The sequence below is a fragment of the Stegodyphus dumicola genome, chromosome 3 (genome assembly GCF_044657685.1).
Source record: "Stegodyphus dumicola isolate Sdum_Otavi_A_Nest chromosome 3, ASM4465768v1".
Classification (NCBI taxonomy): domain Eukaryota; kingdom Metazoa; phylum Arthropoda; class Arachnida; order Araneae; family Eresidae; genus Stegodyphus; species Stegodyphus dumicola.
This window is the reverse complement of record NC_140770.1, coordinates 10,179,599-10,196,558: the sequence shown is the minus strand read 5'-3', so window position 1 is coordinate 10,196,558 and position 16,960 is coordinate 10,179,599. Positions and strand designations below refer to the sequence as shown.

The window sequence follows — 16,960 nt, the reverse complement described above, 5'->3', positions numbered from 1 at the left end:
TCCTTTATCTTGCATAGGTTTTCCCGCTGAGAGCCAGTTTATTGATAAATTGCATTCCCTTCATTATTTTTATTCTCTGTATTGAATTTTTATTTGTATTTTAATATTAGCATTTCATCCATTTTATTTTTCCATGCGTTTATAATTTGAAAATGTATTTTGAGCCAAAATTTTCGCAAAGCTACGTGGACGTGGCAGGTTTTCTCAGATTTTAAGAAACTTTCCAAGCATGTGATTTCACCTTACAGCTGTTATTTACCAGCTCATTGTAGCCTTATCTGTTGTTGATGTTTTGTAACCTAGTTGTTGCTACCTTATCTGTCGTATCTGTTGTTGATGTGACGTTGTAGCTCATTGTAGCCTTATCTGTTGTTGACCTGGTCGAGTTTCGAAATCTGGATTTTTCTTTCGCTCTCTTCTCCTTCCTTTCTCCGATGTCTCTCTTAAAAATGCCGTCAAGATTCATTCATGTGACGTCCCTCTGAGGTTTTACAAAGTATTTGAGCCTTGTAAAATCTAAAGGTGTCTTATCTGAAGGTAACTGAATACTTTACCTGAATGCCTCATAAGGTATTTCTCCCGCTTTCTTGGCATGCCTTCGTGGTGTGGCGGTCTGCACGCTGGGCGCGTATTCCAGAGCTCCGCGGTTGGATACCCGGCGAAGGCGTTTGCTCCTTTTTCATCTCTCTTGCTCCCAGAATTAATCCTAATGTCTCTACAGTGGCGCCCGAACCAAAAAGGTGGTGGATGACGATTCGCCACACCCAGGATTTGGCGATTGAGTCCCCTAAAAACACCAGTCGCCCTTTAAAAGGGGGTGTATCTAAGGTATTTCTCCCGTCTTCCTAGTACGCCTTCGTGGTGTGGTGGTATGCACACTGGGCGCGCATTCCAGAGGTTCGTGGTTCGATTCCCGGCGAAGGTGTTGGCTATTTTTCATCTCTCCTGCTTCCGAATTAACCCTAATGCCTCTACAACCTTATACGTACAGACGCCACGAAAAAAATCTCTACTGAATCCATTTCAATCCATTTTACAATCCATTTTGGAAACACGAGTCCTTTATTCTGTCCGTACGTACAGACGTCAAGCAAAACAATCATCCAAATCAATTCGGAAACGATCAAAATGGATATTTCCGTTGAAATATGATACCCGAATTTTTTCGCGAATACAATAAACACTTCCTTTACTTCGTACAAGGAAGTAAAAATAATAAATTATTCTATGAAACATGGTGAACAATACTGACTTTTAACTAAAGTGCAAATTTAAAAGAAATTTTTAAAAAAATGCTATTCCATGAAGACAGTTGAAATTAGAAAATCTGTAATCTTCTGTATTTAAGTAGTTACCAGTTACCTCGTAATATTTCATTTACATTAGCATCTTTCAAAACATACTTTCACATTATTTTCTTGATCTTTCACAATGCTCATCAACTAGTAGTTAATATATAGCAAGCACTATTTGTTTTTCTTCTGGAATTTTCCGTGTTTACTACTTAACTTGATCGAAAGTTATAAAATTCAAACACTAAAAGTTAAATTTTTGTAATATAAAAAGTTCCCTTTTCCCCACAAAGTTTTATTTTGTGGAAAAATATGTACTTCTTGCCTACAAAAATATCAACTTAAAAATTTTTTAACACATAATTAGTTTTAAATAACTCAAAATTACATACTGTGCCAATTTTAATTTTAAAAATATCAAAATTATCGTCGAGGTAATTTTGATATTTTTAAAATTAACGGAAACAGCATCCTACTCTAAGAGAAAAGTGGCCACGGGATGACAAATGAAAGAGAGAATGGGTTGAAAACTTAGTCATTTTTTCAGATTGGCAAAATGTCTACCCCAAAAATCTGATAACATAAATTAACATCGGTATTGGCTATGGTGTTAAAGAAGTACTACTTCTTATTCTTAACACTGTGCACAGTACCGATATTAATTTATATTATCAGAAATACTCGTTATTTTCAGAGGAAGTCTCTTGTAGGGATGCTTGGCATGAAAAGGTTCACTGTATTTAGGTTTTGCTAACATGTTGCACCTACAAGAACCCGTTTCATAGATTTAAGACTTATTAGTCCAAAGGGATTTGAATCCCGAAGGACTATTAGTTTCGTTTTGGCATTTTGCGTCGGACTCATAAATGTCGGTTCACTTTTCAAACTGTTGCCACAAAATGTTAGAGTCCTGCATTATATTTGAAGAAATTAAATAATGAAAAATCTGCATAAATGTATGTATATTTCTCGTATTGCGATAAAACAACGGTACATAGAGTCATCGAATTTTGAATAACGTAATCCTCCAACGAATATGAGCATGTGGAAGACCCAATTTGAAATTTGAAATTTGTTTTATGATCGATTTCCTATTTTTTAAAACTTTGACGAATTTTTGATTAAAAAACTCAAAAGGATTTCAAAGCGAGCAATGGCAACGTTGTGCAGAAAAAACATTTTTATCTCCAGCGCGTGAGTCTCTGTATCGGAAATTCTAAAGATATGCTCGTTTTAAAACTATTTTGCGATATTGCTGTTGCACTGGATCTTATGGTTTAAGTGCGAGGAACATGATATTTAATAAAGAAAGGTAACACACAAAATGTTAAAAAACGCCCCTTTGGACGTAATTTAAAATCTGAAACATTTCAGATTTTTTTTTTTAGTGTAAATTTAGAAAAACCTGTTTTTACATACAAACAATAATACCTAATAAAATATAACCCAAAATTCTGTATTACACACCTTTCTATTTTATTGGAACAATAAGTAAGATTTTATTTTACAAACAATCTAACGGAAGTGATCGTTTACTTAAAGCTCATTCGTTATTTAAAATTCAGAATTAGAGGAATGTCGTATGATCACATCAGAGTTTTTCATATATAACATCTTGTCATTGAAAATTTAACAGAAAAATTTTGAGAAAGTAACAATACCATCTTTATATAAAGCTTTGAGAAAGAACAATTCCATCTTCATTTCATTTACGAAGAATGTTCGATACTATAAAACTCTAACTAATGTATTTTTGGCTGCAAAATTTCTGAATTATATCTATGTATTAACATTTCAATTTAGACCGTAAAGAGGTACTTCTGAAAGATTTTTATGTGTAAGAAAATTATACGAAAATTTAAAATGATCTAATAATCTATTGTCAGAGGTTTTCAAAACTAATGTATGGTACTTTTTTTAAATTTTTTTTAAGTTAATTTAAAATGTTTTAATGATTCTAACACTGCTTAAATACTGTAGTATAATTTATGACGCTTTCCAACCTTTGCGAAATGCACCTGTCGAATTCTTAACTGATTTCATATGCAGTTAAGTAATTAATAAATTAGTTAAGTAATATTAAAAAATTAAAGCCTTGTAAAGATTATGTTAATTTTATTAACAATTAAATTTTGAGTTAAAGTTCCTTTCCTGTCGATTTTTAACTTCAACTTACTACTTCCGGCCGGAACGTAGTTTTAGGATCACGTCTGAATACATAATGAGGAAATGAGGAAGAGCGGTATTTAATCGCGAAGTTCTTTGGTCTTATCGAGAGAGTTACCAGGTATTCTGCTTGCGCGCGTCCGCCCCTTTTTAGGCTTTTAGCTATTTAGGCTTTTAAGCTATTATTACACTCGGCCGTACTTATTACACTCGGTCGTACTTAGGCCCTTGATAGCTTCGCAGTCAATTAGCGTTAAGGGACCAACTCGGTTAGAATCTTGATAGCTTCGGCTATATCTCTTTAGTTTAGATTACTTTTAGTTTACTTCTTAGCCTCTTATGTTCAAGCCCAAGTGTCGGCTTTTATTGTATACTCCAAGACGGAGTTCTGTTAAATTTTATCTGAATAATAAAGGGTTATTTACCCTTCCATCTTGTTGTTTCCTGTCACACGAACTCAAGCGATTGTTCGCTTATCAGTTCTTAAGGGTGTCCGCCGATAACATCGCGGCAAAAACATCGCGCACGAAAACGTCGCGGAGAAAACAACGCAAGGCGAAAACATCGTGCTACAAAACATCGTGGGAGAAAACATCGCAGTCCTAAAATATCGTGGTACAAAACATCGTCGTCTAAAATAAAGCGGTTCAAAAACTTCGCAGTTTAAAAACATCGTCGTCGAAAATATCGTGATAAAAAATAAAGTATCTACAAATCATCGCATGACGATAACATCGCAGACATGCTTTTTCCATACATGCTTTAATAACTGTAAATGAATATTCCCATAAAGATTTGTGAGCGCAAAATGTAAAGAAGGATAATTTTTACTTTCACACTTTTTATTAACTCATAAATTTTTTCTGAAAAAGTAAGAAGGAAACTTAAGCATAGAAAATTAAATGCAACTTATAGATTATACTTTTCATGAAAAATTACCAGTAAAAACTTTATAAAAAATGATTTATTAATGGCCTTTGTTAGTTAACTATGTCAGTTTAAAATTCTATTAATTCCTATAAGTTGCATTAATTTGCTATGCTTAAGTTTCCTTCTTACTTTTTCAGAAAAAATTTATTAGTTAATAAAAAAATGTGAAAGTAAAAATTATCCTTCTTTCCATTTTGCGCTCACAAATCATTATGCGAATATCCATTTACAGTTATTAACGCATGTTTGCGAAAAGCATGTATGAAGAAAAGCATGTCTGCGATGTTATCGTCATGCGATGATTTGTAGATACTTTATTTTTTACCACGATATTTTCGACGACGATGTTTTTAAATTGCGAAGTTTTTGAACCGCTTTATTTTCGACGACGATGTTTTGTACCACGATGTTTTAGGACTGCGATGTTTTCTCTTTGCGATGTTTTCTCCCACGATGTTTTGTAGCACGACGTTTTCGCCTTGCGTTGTTTTCTCCGCGACGTTTTCGTCCGCGATGTTTTCGGCTGTAACCGTTCTTAAGATTCGTCACGTTCAACAGTAACTTAGCATTTACAAAGTGAGGAACTCTACAACTGTTTTGACTAAATTCACTAAGAAGACATCTTCGGTTAAAATGATTTTAAGGCCAAATGGGCAATTTGCCCAGAGGGATTATTAATTTCGTTTTGGCATTTTGCGTCGTCCACTATAAAACGACGTTTCACTTTTCAAATTGTTGCCACCAAATATTAGAGCGTTGCATTATATTTAAAAAAATTAAATGACGAAGAACCTGCATGAATGTATGTATGTTTCTCGCACTGGGAAAAAAGAACCTTACCTTCCATTCCTTCTTCTTAGACATCCACTTTTGAAAAACGTAATCGTCCACACGAATGCGGGCATCTGGAAGCCGAATTTTGGGATTTGTTCTATTATCTATTTCATATTTTGTAAAACTTTAACAAACTTTTGAGCAAGAAACTCAACGATTTCAAAACGAGCAATGGCAACACTGTATGAAAAAGAAACTATTTTTATCTCCAGCGCGCGAGACTGTGTATCGGAAATCTTAAAGATATGCTCTTCTTTTACTTTTAAATATTTTGTGATGTTGCTATCGAAATTAATTTTATAGAGTAAGAGCGAAGAACATGATATTTAATAAATAAAAGTAACACACAAAACGTTAAAAAACACCGCTTTAGGCGTAATATAAAATCTAAAAGCTTTCAGATTTTTTGTACGTACTTCTGATTATGTTATGGAACTCAAACAGTAATAACCACATTCTTCTTTGATTAATATAAGATTGATATTAAAAGATAATGATTCATTCCGAGATACTACTGAATTTTTTTTTTTCAATTACAAAAGCACTTGATTATACATCATTGGCCTACGTGCATCAAAGATGCGTGAAATTGGAGTATAATGTTGCGTGGCCCCCAACTTGTCAGCAACAGTGGTAGTGACTGCTTTGAACTGTAAATTACACAAACTCGTAAGAAGGGTTTAAATCCCTTTTTATTCCACTTTAGAAATCACAGATGCGTTCACTTGAAGCTCACAAACTACGCCGCCCCGGCGGTTTAACAAAATAGACAAAAATACTACTAAAAATAAATGACAGGATGAATAAATAATGAGATCACTACCTACGAGGCTCTATAATCGTAACTAACTTAACCGCGTTCTAAGATACAGCTGAGATTCAGCAAACTTACTGATTAAGAAGTTGAAAGATTCAATGGACTGCCGAGATAGGCACACAGGCCGAAACGCGCGGTTCTTAAATTTCTACCTAGCAACCTTCACGCTCGTGAATCAAGAAAGCACACTTACAAACTCGTTTCCCTTTCTATTTAACTCAAATTACTTCTGCTAAAATTTGAATACTCTGCGCGTTCTACTACAATTTACATACTCTGGCATTGCCAATTCTAGGGGAAAGTAAAGGCTTGACAGGAAAGATAGCTTAAACTTAAAATAAATGTTAGTTAAAATAAATATAAACCCTACAGGAGCATGGGAAAAAGTGCAAAAATAAAATTACAGAAAGACAAAACATTAATTAACCTTATTACGATAACAATTATCTACATTGAAACAGGAAAATAAAATAAAAAAAATAATAATAATAATCGCTGGATGTCAATTGTATAAACTTTTGTAGCTTGCCAATATCGACTGTATCGGTTTTCTTTTTTCAATGAGGAACAATTTAGCAAATGACTTCTGCCCATCTCATAATTCTGGTTGCATGAGGGACTATCATAAATACCAGTGCGGTGCAGATGTTTAAGGGGACCCCTTATGATCTTCGAATATGTGACCGTTGCAAGAATTGGGATATTTTATTTATTTTAAAAGCAATTACTTCCAACTTTTTACAGCTGACTACATAATATAGCTGCTTTGGAAAATAGTAACCAGAAAGTTTGTGTTGCCGCAAATGTTTTTGTAATTCAATCCTCTTTGTGACAAAATATTTCGCCTTGTTTCTACCTTGCGTGCATGATATTTTAAAAATGGCTAATGGTACATACTTTAAATTTGATGGAATTCTTTATATGGGCACTACTTTCTAACTGAACCAACAATCTGATGAATATTTTAATATTGAAAAATTTTATGGACGAAAACATTAAAAATTTTGTTAATAAAATACATTTTATAAACTGAACTCAAAATAAAGTAAAAATTTAACATGAAATTTTTAGAATTTTAGGTTCACAGTAGTTTCCAAACGTTATAAAAGCTATATATTAATTATGGAATTAAATTATGAAACATAATGTTTTAAACTGTGCGCGCAAGTTGGAAACATGTTGTCACAAAGCGGATTAAATTATAAAAATATTGTGGCAACAGAAACTTTCTGATTACTATTTCAGAAAGCAGCTATATTATGTAGTCAGCTTTAAAAAGTTGGTAGTAATTGCTTTTAAAATAAATAAGTTATCCCAATTCGTGCAACAGTCACCTATTCGAACATCTTATGGGTTTTAAGGTGTATGAGTCCCCTTAACTAGACAATCATGTCCGCTCTCCAAACGTAACGCCGGAACTGCGATAGATCTGGGAGAGTCCTGGAATTGTTGCCACCAAATATTAGAGCCTTGTATTATATTTAAAAAAACTAAATGACGAAGAATCTGCATGAATGTATGTATGTTTCTAGCACTGGAAAAAAAAACAATCTTACCTAGAGACATCCAGTTTAATTGTTGACACCAAATATTAGAGCCCTCCAATTAATCGAATCCCTCCACTTCTTATTCTTAAATTTCTTCAATTAATTTAACATCAAAAGTTTTCCTCATAGCAGTTTTTACTATTCTTTTCAACGGATATAGGTGATACCCCACTATTATTTGATTTCAAAGTTTGACTTCCCTTTTTATCTAAATTATGAGCGCATTCATTACCAGTTATTCCAACACGATCCGGGATACACTGTAACTCAGCAATCATCCCTTCAGAATAAAAACATATAAACTTATGCACTAAGTGTTTATTTCAGATTTTATACAACACAAGAAGCATAAGAAAGCACAAGAAATTATATGCAATAATATTTTATCTTTCAATATAAAATTTGGTACTTCTGGAACTAGCTGAGCTCAGAATGATGTCTACAGGCGTATTTGTTATTAAAAATATCATAATTTACTAACACATTAAACTACGGTGCGATTTCACGAAGCAATTCTTGTTCAATATTTCTATATAAAATAAATTTAATTGAATTTTTTTTAACGTTTGTTTCGCTAGTATTACTAAGCTGGTGATTTTTGATTTGCCACCAATACCACTTGATTGGTTGATTAATATAATTGCTATTATATAATGTGCTGTCTTCATTATAAGGAATGCCTTGGTGAACACCACCCACCAGGGGCCGAGCGGTAATGTCACTGAACACTGGTAGTTCGACTTGGGATCGAATCGGGGCGAACGGCTGGCTGTATGGTTGGTTTTCCCCATGTGTAACGGGGACCATGTTTACCATGTTTACCAGTTTACCATAAAAAGCCCTTCACGAAGGCATCGCATCCATAGACAGATAGCCTTCGAGTTGTCTTACCTTAGGGGATTCGTACATCTTAAAACCCACAAGATCTTCGAATATGTGACTGTTGCAAGAATTGGGATAACTTATTTATTTTAAAAGCAATTACTTCCAACTTTTCACAGCTGACTACATAGTATAGCTGCTTTCTGAAATAGTGATCAGAAAGTTTGTGTTACCACAAATATTTTTATAATTTAATCCGCTTTTTGACAAAATTTTTGCGTCCTGTTTCCACCTTGCTCGCACAGTTTAAAACATTCTTTTGCATAATTTAATTCCATATTTAATATATAGCATTTATAACATTTTTAAACTACTTTGACCAAAAAATCTAATAATTTTAAGTTAAATTTTTATTTTATTTGGAGTTGAGATTATAAAATGTATTTTATTAAAAAAAAATCTGTAATGTTTTCGTGCATAAAATTTTTTAATATTAAAATATTCATCACATTTTTGGTTCAGTTAGAAGATAGTGCCCGTAAAAAGAATTCCATCCAATTTCAAGTTTGTACCATTAGCCATTTTTAAAATATCGTGCGCGCAAGGTGGAAACGCGACGAAAAATTTTGTCACAAAGCGGATTAAATTACAAAAATATTTGTGGCAACACAAATTTTCTGGTTGCTAGTTTCCAAAGCAACTATATTATGTAGTCAGCTGTAAAACGTTGGAAGTAATTAATTTTAAAATAAATAAAATATCCCAATTCTTGCGACAGTCACATATTCAAAGAGTGTTAAGGGGTTTAATGTGTATGAGCCCCCTTAATTAAATAACCTAACCTAATCTTGGTGAAAACCATTCTAAGAAAAACTGGCTCTTGTTTACATTACAAAACTTACAAAAATCCATGCAGTTAGCGTGTTTACAAGAAACCGATGCGAAATGCCAGTGCTCCACAGTCTTTCTCCGCTTGCCACTGGCGAGCTTCCGATAATATCAGTAGCTGCATGTTATTTGAGGATTTACCATTTGCACAAAGCTGCAACTTAAGTACCAAAGTTCCTACTAGTACTACTTCCATGATGATTGGAATCACTATCTCCTATAAAAAAGTTTTTAAAATTTACTTTATGTGAATAAATTTATATTTTTATACCTGAAACAAGAGTTTTCGATTTTGTCACGTCTGAATATTTTTGTCGCGGCGTTTGTGTGATATGCCTGAAAATTAACAAGTAAGAAAAGATTAATTGAGTGGATTTTTTTTTCCTATGACATTTATTAATATATATTAATATGCGTCATAGGAAACATCAGTACATAAATATGTTATTTAATACATCACATGATCACATAGATACATTCTGTAATTTAATACATTATATGATCACATAGATACATTGCGTATTTTAATACATTACACGATCACATATATATATTACGTGATTAATAAAATATTCTTCCAAATTTAAATTTCTGTTAAAAATCAGTACCGTTCATCATGTACGGACACAATGAACAATACTGATTTTGAACATATCGCAAAATAAACAAAGGTTTCGTAAAATTAAAAAAAAAAAAAAATAACAATTTAATTTAGTAAATTATTTGTGCTCTGAGCAACGATATATCTATTATAAAGGTAGCAATTTCATGGCTGGAAAAAAAGGCAAAATTAGCAATGTGGTTAAGGAATTGCACAGTCATTAGGATGTTTGGATGCGGGAGAAGTAAAAAATGAGCAATGCCCTCGTCGGACTCGAACTTGGACCTCTCGAATACGCGCCGAGTGTGCTACCGTTACACCATAAAGGCATGTCGAAAGGAGTGAGAAAATATCTGATAGAGTAAATCATATTTCCCGGAATGTGCGGCCAAGAGTGATTTCGCTGGTGTGTTTGGCATATTAAACAAGAAACCTTAATGATTTCGCGCGTGTTTTATATATTAAAAAAGTAAAGTTATAAGAAATGTTAATAAATACCAAAATTTGAATAGAAGTAATTTTTTATATTCATAAACTTATATTGTAAAAGTTATTGCTTTGCTATTTTTAGAATGAAGGGGGGAGCATGCTCAAATTACGCTATTATTATTTTATTGTTAGAAAAATAGATATTTCATATTTTACATACAGATGGGTCGAAAGCAATCGGTGATGTTGGAGCACTATTTATAATTATAACAGCATAGTACGTAGCGTATTCGGAAACTAAGTACCGTTTCATTCTAGCGTCGTCGCAGCGCTGTGGTAGGCGTCCCGCGCATGCGCACTAGTCTTTCTTGTTAACTGACTTTCAATTGTCGCCATTTTGGTTGCTCTATGTTGTGTTTTCAGTTTCTGTGCACATTCAAAATGTTTAAGACAATTAGTTCTCCCGCTGACTGTGAGATTGATGCCGTGATTAAATTTTTGAACGCGAGGAATGTTAAACCGCCCGAAATTTATCGTCAAGTGACAGAAGTTTACGGTGAATACGCGATAAGTGATGGAATGGTGAGGAAGTGCGTAAGAATGTTTAATGCAGGTCGAACAAATGTCCACGCCGAGGCTCGGAGTGGTCGGCCTTCTGTTGTCACCGATGATTTGGTAAGGAAAGTTGATGAAGCAATTCATGAGAACAGACGCTTCACAATGACAACTCTTTCAGAGGCATTTCCACAAATTTCACGTACTGTTATGTTCGAAATTGTGTCCGACCGCTTGAATTATCGCAAACTGTGTTCCCGATGGGTTCCAAAAATGCTCACTGATGTTCACAAAACAAAGCGACTTGGTAGTGCCCTGACATTTCTCACGCGGTACAGTGATGAAGGAGAAAACTTTTTAAACCAAATTGTGACAGGTGATGAAACTTGGGCGTGTCATTTCACACCAGAATCGAAACAACAATCGATGGAGTGGAGACACACTCATTCTCCGAAAAAACAAAAGTTCAAAGTGACAATGTCATCACAAAAAATCATGTGCACTGTCTTCTGGGATAGGAAAGGCGTTTTGCTTACTGAATTTCTTCCCAGAGGTGAAACCATTAATACGGCACGATATTGTGAGACTTTAACAAAACTAAGGCGTGCCATTCAAAACAAACGAAGAGGAATGCTCAGTAAAGGAATTGTGTTGCTCCACGACAATGCTCGGCCCCATACTGCTGGTGTCACTCAATCGTTAATTCGACAGTTTCATCGGGAGCAGTTCGATCACCCGCCGTACAGCCCGGACTTCGCGCCGTCCGACTATCGCCTGTTCCTGCACATGAAGCGCGAGCTTGGTGGCAAACGCTTTGGATCGGACGATGACACGAAAAATGCTGTGGAGTCGTGGTTATCGAAACTGGCGGGAAGTTTCTTTGACGATGGTATACAAAAACTGGTCACCCGCTATGACAAGTGTTTGATCATTGGCGGAAACTATGTTGAAAAATAGTTTTAAGACATGTATTTTCATGTAAAAATAAAATTGGATTCGAAAAAATTGTTTTACTATTTTTTTTTCAAAACGGTACTTAGTTTCCGAATACGCCCTCGTATATCGAGAGCAGGCGACTGAATGACATTCTAATGTCGGAGAAAGTTTATTATTTATTTTACTTAGTGCCCTGAAAGCTTCAGGAACATATTCCGACACTCACTCGATGCGTATTCGAATTTCTACAGAATTAATGAAGTTTTGAAGTTGTATAAACTAGAGGAGACGTAGATCTGAAATTCGTTACTGTTTGATTGACGGACATGTCGGAATAAAACGTAACGAGCTGGCAGACAAGGTTCCGAGTAAATGGCAGCGACCCCGGGACTTTTCAAGTGTATAACGAGCTGAGAAGCATAAAGCCTATAGCACCACGTAGGGAGGCTAATAGGGTGTCCGCCGATAACATCGCGGACGAAAACGTCGCGGAGAAAACAACGCAAGGCGAAAACGTCGTGCTACAAAACATCGTGGGGGAAAACATCGCAAAGAGAAAACATCGCAGCCCTAAAACATCGTGATACAAAACATCGTCGGAATAAAACGTAACGAGCTGGCAGACAAGGTTCCGAGTAAATGGCAGCGACCCCGGGACTTTTCAAGTGTATAACGAGCTGAGAAGCATAAAGCCTATAGCACCACGTAGGGAGGCTAATAGGGTGTCCGCCGATAACATCGCGGCAAATATATCGCGGACGAAAACGTCGCGGAGAAAACAACGCAAGGCGAAAACGTCGTGCTACAAAACATCGTGGGAGAAAACATCGTGATACAAAACATCGTCGTCGAAAATAAAGCGGTTCAAAAACTTCGCAGTTTAAAAACATCGTCGTCGAAAATATCGTGGTCAAAAATAAAGTATCTACAAATCATCGCATGACGATAACATCGCAAACATGCTTTTTTCAGGCTTTAATAACTGTAAATGGAAATATGGTTCTCATAAGGATTTGTGAGCGCAAGATGTAAAGAAGGATAATTTTTACTTTCACAGTTTTTTATTGACTAATAAATTTTTGCTGAAAAAGTTAAATTATTGCATTAATTAATTAAATGCAACTTATGGATTATACTTTTCTTGCAAATTATCAGTAAAAACTTTATAAAAATGATTTATTACTGGCCTTTGTTAGTTAACTATGTCGGTTTAAAATTCTATTGAATATATATTGCTATAAGTTGCATTAATTTTCTATGCTTAAGTTTCCTTCTTATTTTCTCAGCAAAAATTTATTAGTGAATAAAAAATATGAAAGTAAAAATTATCCTTCTTTCCATCTTGCGCTCACAAATCATTATAGGAATATCCATTTACAGTTATTAACGCCTGAAAAAAGCATGTCTGCGATGTTATCGTCATGCGATGATTTGCAGATACTTTATTTTTTACCACGATGTTTTTAAACTGCGAAGTTTTTGAACCGCTTTATTTTCGACGACGATGTTTTGTATCACGATGTTTTAGGACTGCGATGTTTTCTCCCACAATGTTTTGTAGCACGACGTTTTCGCCTTGCGTTGTTTTCTCCGCAACGTTTTCGTCCGCGATGTTTTCGGCTGTAACTGGCTAATAGAAAGCACAGCGAAGAAGTCCTTTTAACGTCTTAATGGTCGGTCACTTCCGTGTTACTCATAATTACCTTCTGAAAGCGGAGATTGAGCCTTTGTGCTCAGCTATCGGTGAGTCTTCTTCAGATGCATTTTAATAGTTTTGACCTCTTGATCATTTAATCGGGAAAGGTGTCAATTTTAATTATTTTGGTACATAACAATCACAGGTTCTATTATCTAGTGTGATCTGGTTTTAAAATATTTTCTTGCATTTACTACTCTGTATTTTAATGTATTTCATGTTTAGTGATACCTATGTTGTATTTGGATTCATCTTCTGAGTATTTTCTGATGTTTAGTAAAAGTTTAATATTAAGATGCTAATTCTTGGGTCTGGCTGGCGCCGGTAACCAACAAATGGTTTTGGACATTAATAAACTAATCAACTACTTAAATTATAAAGTATTTTCTCTCTTTCAAGCATGTCTTCGTGGTGTAACGGTTAGCACACTTGGCGCGTATTCGGGAGGTGCAGGCTTGAGTCCCGGCTAGGGTATTGCTCATTTCTTCGATTCCTTTGTTTCGAAAAATTCTAAAATAAATCTGCAGTGGCGCACGAACTAAAATGTGGTAGATGATGCTTCTTCACCGGCGACAGATTCCCCTAATCCCTAGTCTGTCTTTGAAAGGGGGAGTATATAAGGTATTTTCTCCCTCTTTCGTGGTGTAACGGTTATCATATTCGACGTGTATACGAGAGGTCAGGTTCGAGTCCTGGAGAGGGCGTTGTTTATCTTTCACATCTCCTGCTATCAGAAAATAACCTAACAACTCTACAGTATTACATAAAAGGCAGTATTTTAAATGAAAATTGAATTTAAACTTCTAAATGAAAATTGAAGAGGAATATCCTTGTTCCATTATTAGTAGTTTATAAGGCATCTTCTTCCTCCTTTCTGCCTGCCCTCGTGGTGTAACTGGAAGAGCACTCGATGCGTATTCGAATTTCTACAGTTTCCTGACATCGAAAGATTCTCAAAGATTCTACAAGTACGCCCGAACTAAAAACAAAAATGTTGAACGACCATTCGGCGCTACCAGGATTTGGCAATTGGCTTTCCTCATCCCCAGTCTCCTTTTAAAAGGGGAAAGAATATAAGGTATTTTCTCCCTCCTTTCCAAGTGCCTGCATAACGTAACTGGAAGCACCCTCGTTGTGTATTCGGGAGTTCCGGAGTTCGAATCCCGGTGAGGGCATTGCAAAATTATCACGTGATATAACACCAGTGATATAACCTAATGATTCAACAAGTTACTTACTATTTTAAAATTCTTAAATTATTTATGCAGCATACCATTAAATTAATAGTAGGAAACTTATAGATTATCTACAATCTTGAGGTAAAATTGGTTATAACATTTCTATTTTCTTAGAAGAGGACATATATTTATTATGAACACTTGAACTAAAATCTAATACAATTTACCATATTTGCCGGCGTATAAGACGCACTTTTTTTTAATAGGTTTGAAAAATGGGGTGCGTCTTATACTTGGATCATCAGTTTTTGATTACATTCATTTCTGAAAATTTCCTCTATTCAGAGTTATGGGATTTTTTTTCTTGTTTCCTTGCGGAGTGTGAGAATATTACAGTTATGTAGGGTTTATGAAGAAGAAGTGGAACAGCTGGATTTTTCTTCAGATTTTGAGGTTACACCATGGATGGGCAAACTACAGTCCGCGAGCCAAATCCGGCCCAACGGAAGGTTCTATCCGGCCCGCGGATAGAATTTTAACTTGCCGGTCCGAGACAAATTAAAAGAAATATATAATTATATATTATATATCCATCTCCTTTTCTACTTTGTTTAAATATTTTTTTTTCAAAGAACTGATGATCTTTTTACCTTCTCTGTTTTTGTAAATAGATAAATAAAAAATAAAAATCGACGGAAATAGCAAGCACAGACAGCTTTCAATCGGTAAAGTGTTAAAAGCGGGAGTTCTTTGTTTAGTGACTCTTCATTTTTTCCCCTTTTTTTATTATGAACAATTTTAGTTCATTTATTAAAGAATGATTTATAATAATTATTTTAAAAAGGTTTAAAATAAATTCTAAAGTTTCAGTTTGCGCTATAACTATCAAATATTTTTCATGCAGAACTTAGCATATTACACTATAGGTAAAATAATATTCGATTTAAATCGAAAATTTGTAGTACAAAAACTTGACATTTTAATAAGCAGCATTAATTTGGTTTTTAGAAAGATTGAATATTAAACTGCTCCTATAGATGTTTCTAGCTTTTCAAGTTATCCTTCATATTATTTCAAATAATTAAATAAATTTAAACCCTTTTAGAAATATGACACTGTATCAAATGAAATTCTGCTCAATTCGTAGCAAATAAAATGTCAAATGTAGTTATTAATGGTTTTTACAAACCTTCCAACATGAACTCCAGTTCCTTTTTTACCATTTATATAAAAATCAAATTTTCTGAAGGATGTGACCTCTTCTCTTCTTTTCGTGATGGACTGAAGTAATGGACTGGAGAATGATCCACTAAGTTTGTAAGAAACACCTGTAAAAATGTTCTTTGTATTATACTATACGAATGATGTTAGTTCACATCAGTATGATGCTGCTACAGTGCGGTTTAAAATCAATACATCTTAGAATAAGAAAGTTTCATAAGAATAAATTGAGTTTAATTAAAAAAATTAAATTTAAATACATATTTAATTAAATATTCTTTGCGCCATTGCTGCAAGGTATGAAATTTAAATTTAAACAAATTTAAATTCTTAACAAATACGTATAAAAGTAAAAAAGCAAATTTAAATTCTAAGAAAAGGAAAAAAGCCAAAATAACTTAAAATAATTTAAAAATATGCAAACATGTAAAAGATTTAATTCTCGAATTAATCTACAATATCATTTAAATTCAGAAGCATAAGCAAATCAAGTGCAAAATCTATCCATGAAAATAAATCTACTAATTTAATAAATTAAAATTAAATTAAACAATTTTTTAAAAAAATGCTCATGTGAATGATCGTAGAGTAGGTAGGAGACAGACTTATCAAGGGGAAGTTGCCTCCAAACCTAGCTCTCCAATCATTCAATTCGTGTTTCGTCATTCATGCAGGCAAGGGTAAAAGTCAAAACCAAAAGTAATTTCAATAAAGTGGTACCTTTAGAAATTAACATTTAAGTATTAACATTTAGGAATTAAAGTTCAAAAAGGAAAATACTAATTAAGTCTTTTGAGAAACAAGCAAGTAAAGTCAAGAATTAAACTTTTTCTTAAAAAATTAAATTTTTTAAAAATTAATTTTTTATAAAATAATAAAAAAAATCTAGAAACCAATGTATTTTAGAAATCCTCGTCTACAGAAACTTCCCCTACGCGAATATGCATATCAATCAAAAGAAACTATAAAAGAACTATACATAATCCATATAAACCAATAAGAAGTAAAAAGAAACAAAAAGAACTAATTCACAATTTTTTAAATAAAT

The 16,960-nt window shown here is 33.9% G+C and overlaps 1 protein-coding gene across 7 annotated transcripts in view; it reads right to left on the bottom strand.

Moving 5' to 3' along the window:
- The window catches only part of LOC118193483 (uncharacterized), a 180,881-nt gene that overhangs the window by 106,995 nt on the left and 56,926 nt on the right, over nucleotides 1-16,960 (bottom strand). For all 7 annotated transcript variants that reach the window (XR_004758921.2, XR_004758920.2, XM_085812562.1 and 4 more), the window contains exons 10-11: nucleotides 15,881-16,019; nucleotides 9,568-9,632 (exon numbers count right to left, since the gene is read on the bottom strand). Coding sequence is in view for 5 of the 7 variants with exons in the window: in XM_085812562.1 (XP_085668688.1) it covers nucleotides 9,568-9,632; nucleotides 15,881-16,019 (204 nt within the window). In the remaining 2 variants the exon portion in view is untranslated. The remainder of the gene's footprint in view (nucleotides 1-9,567; nucleotides 9,633-15,880; nucleotides 16,020-16,960) is intronic.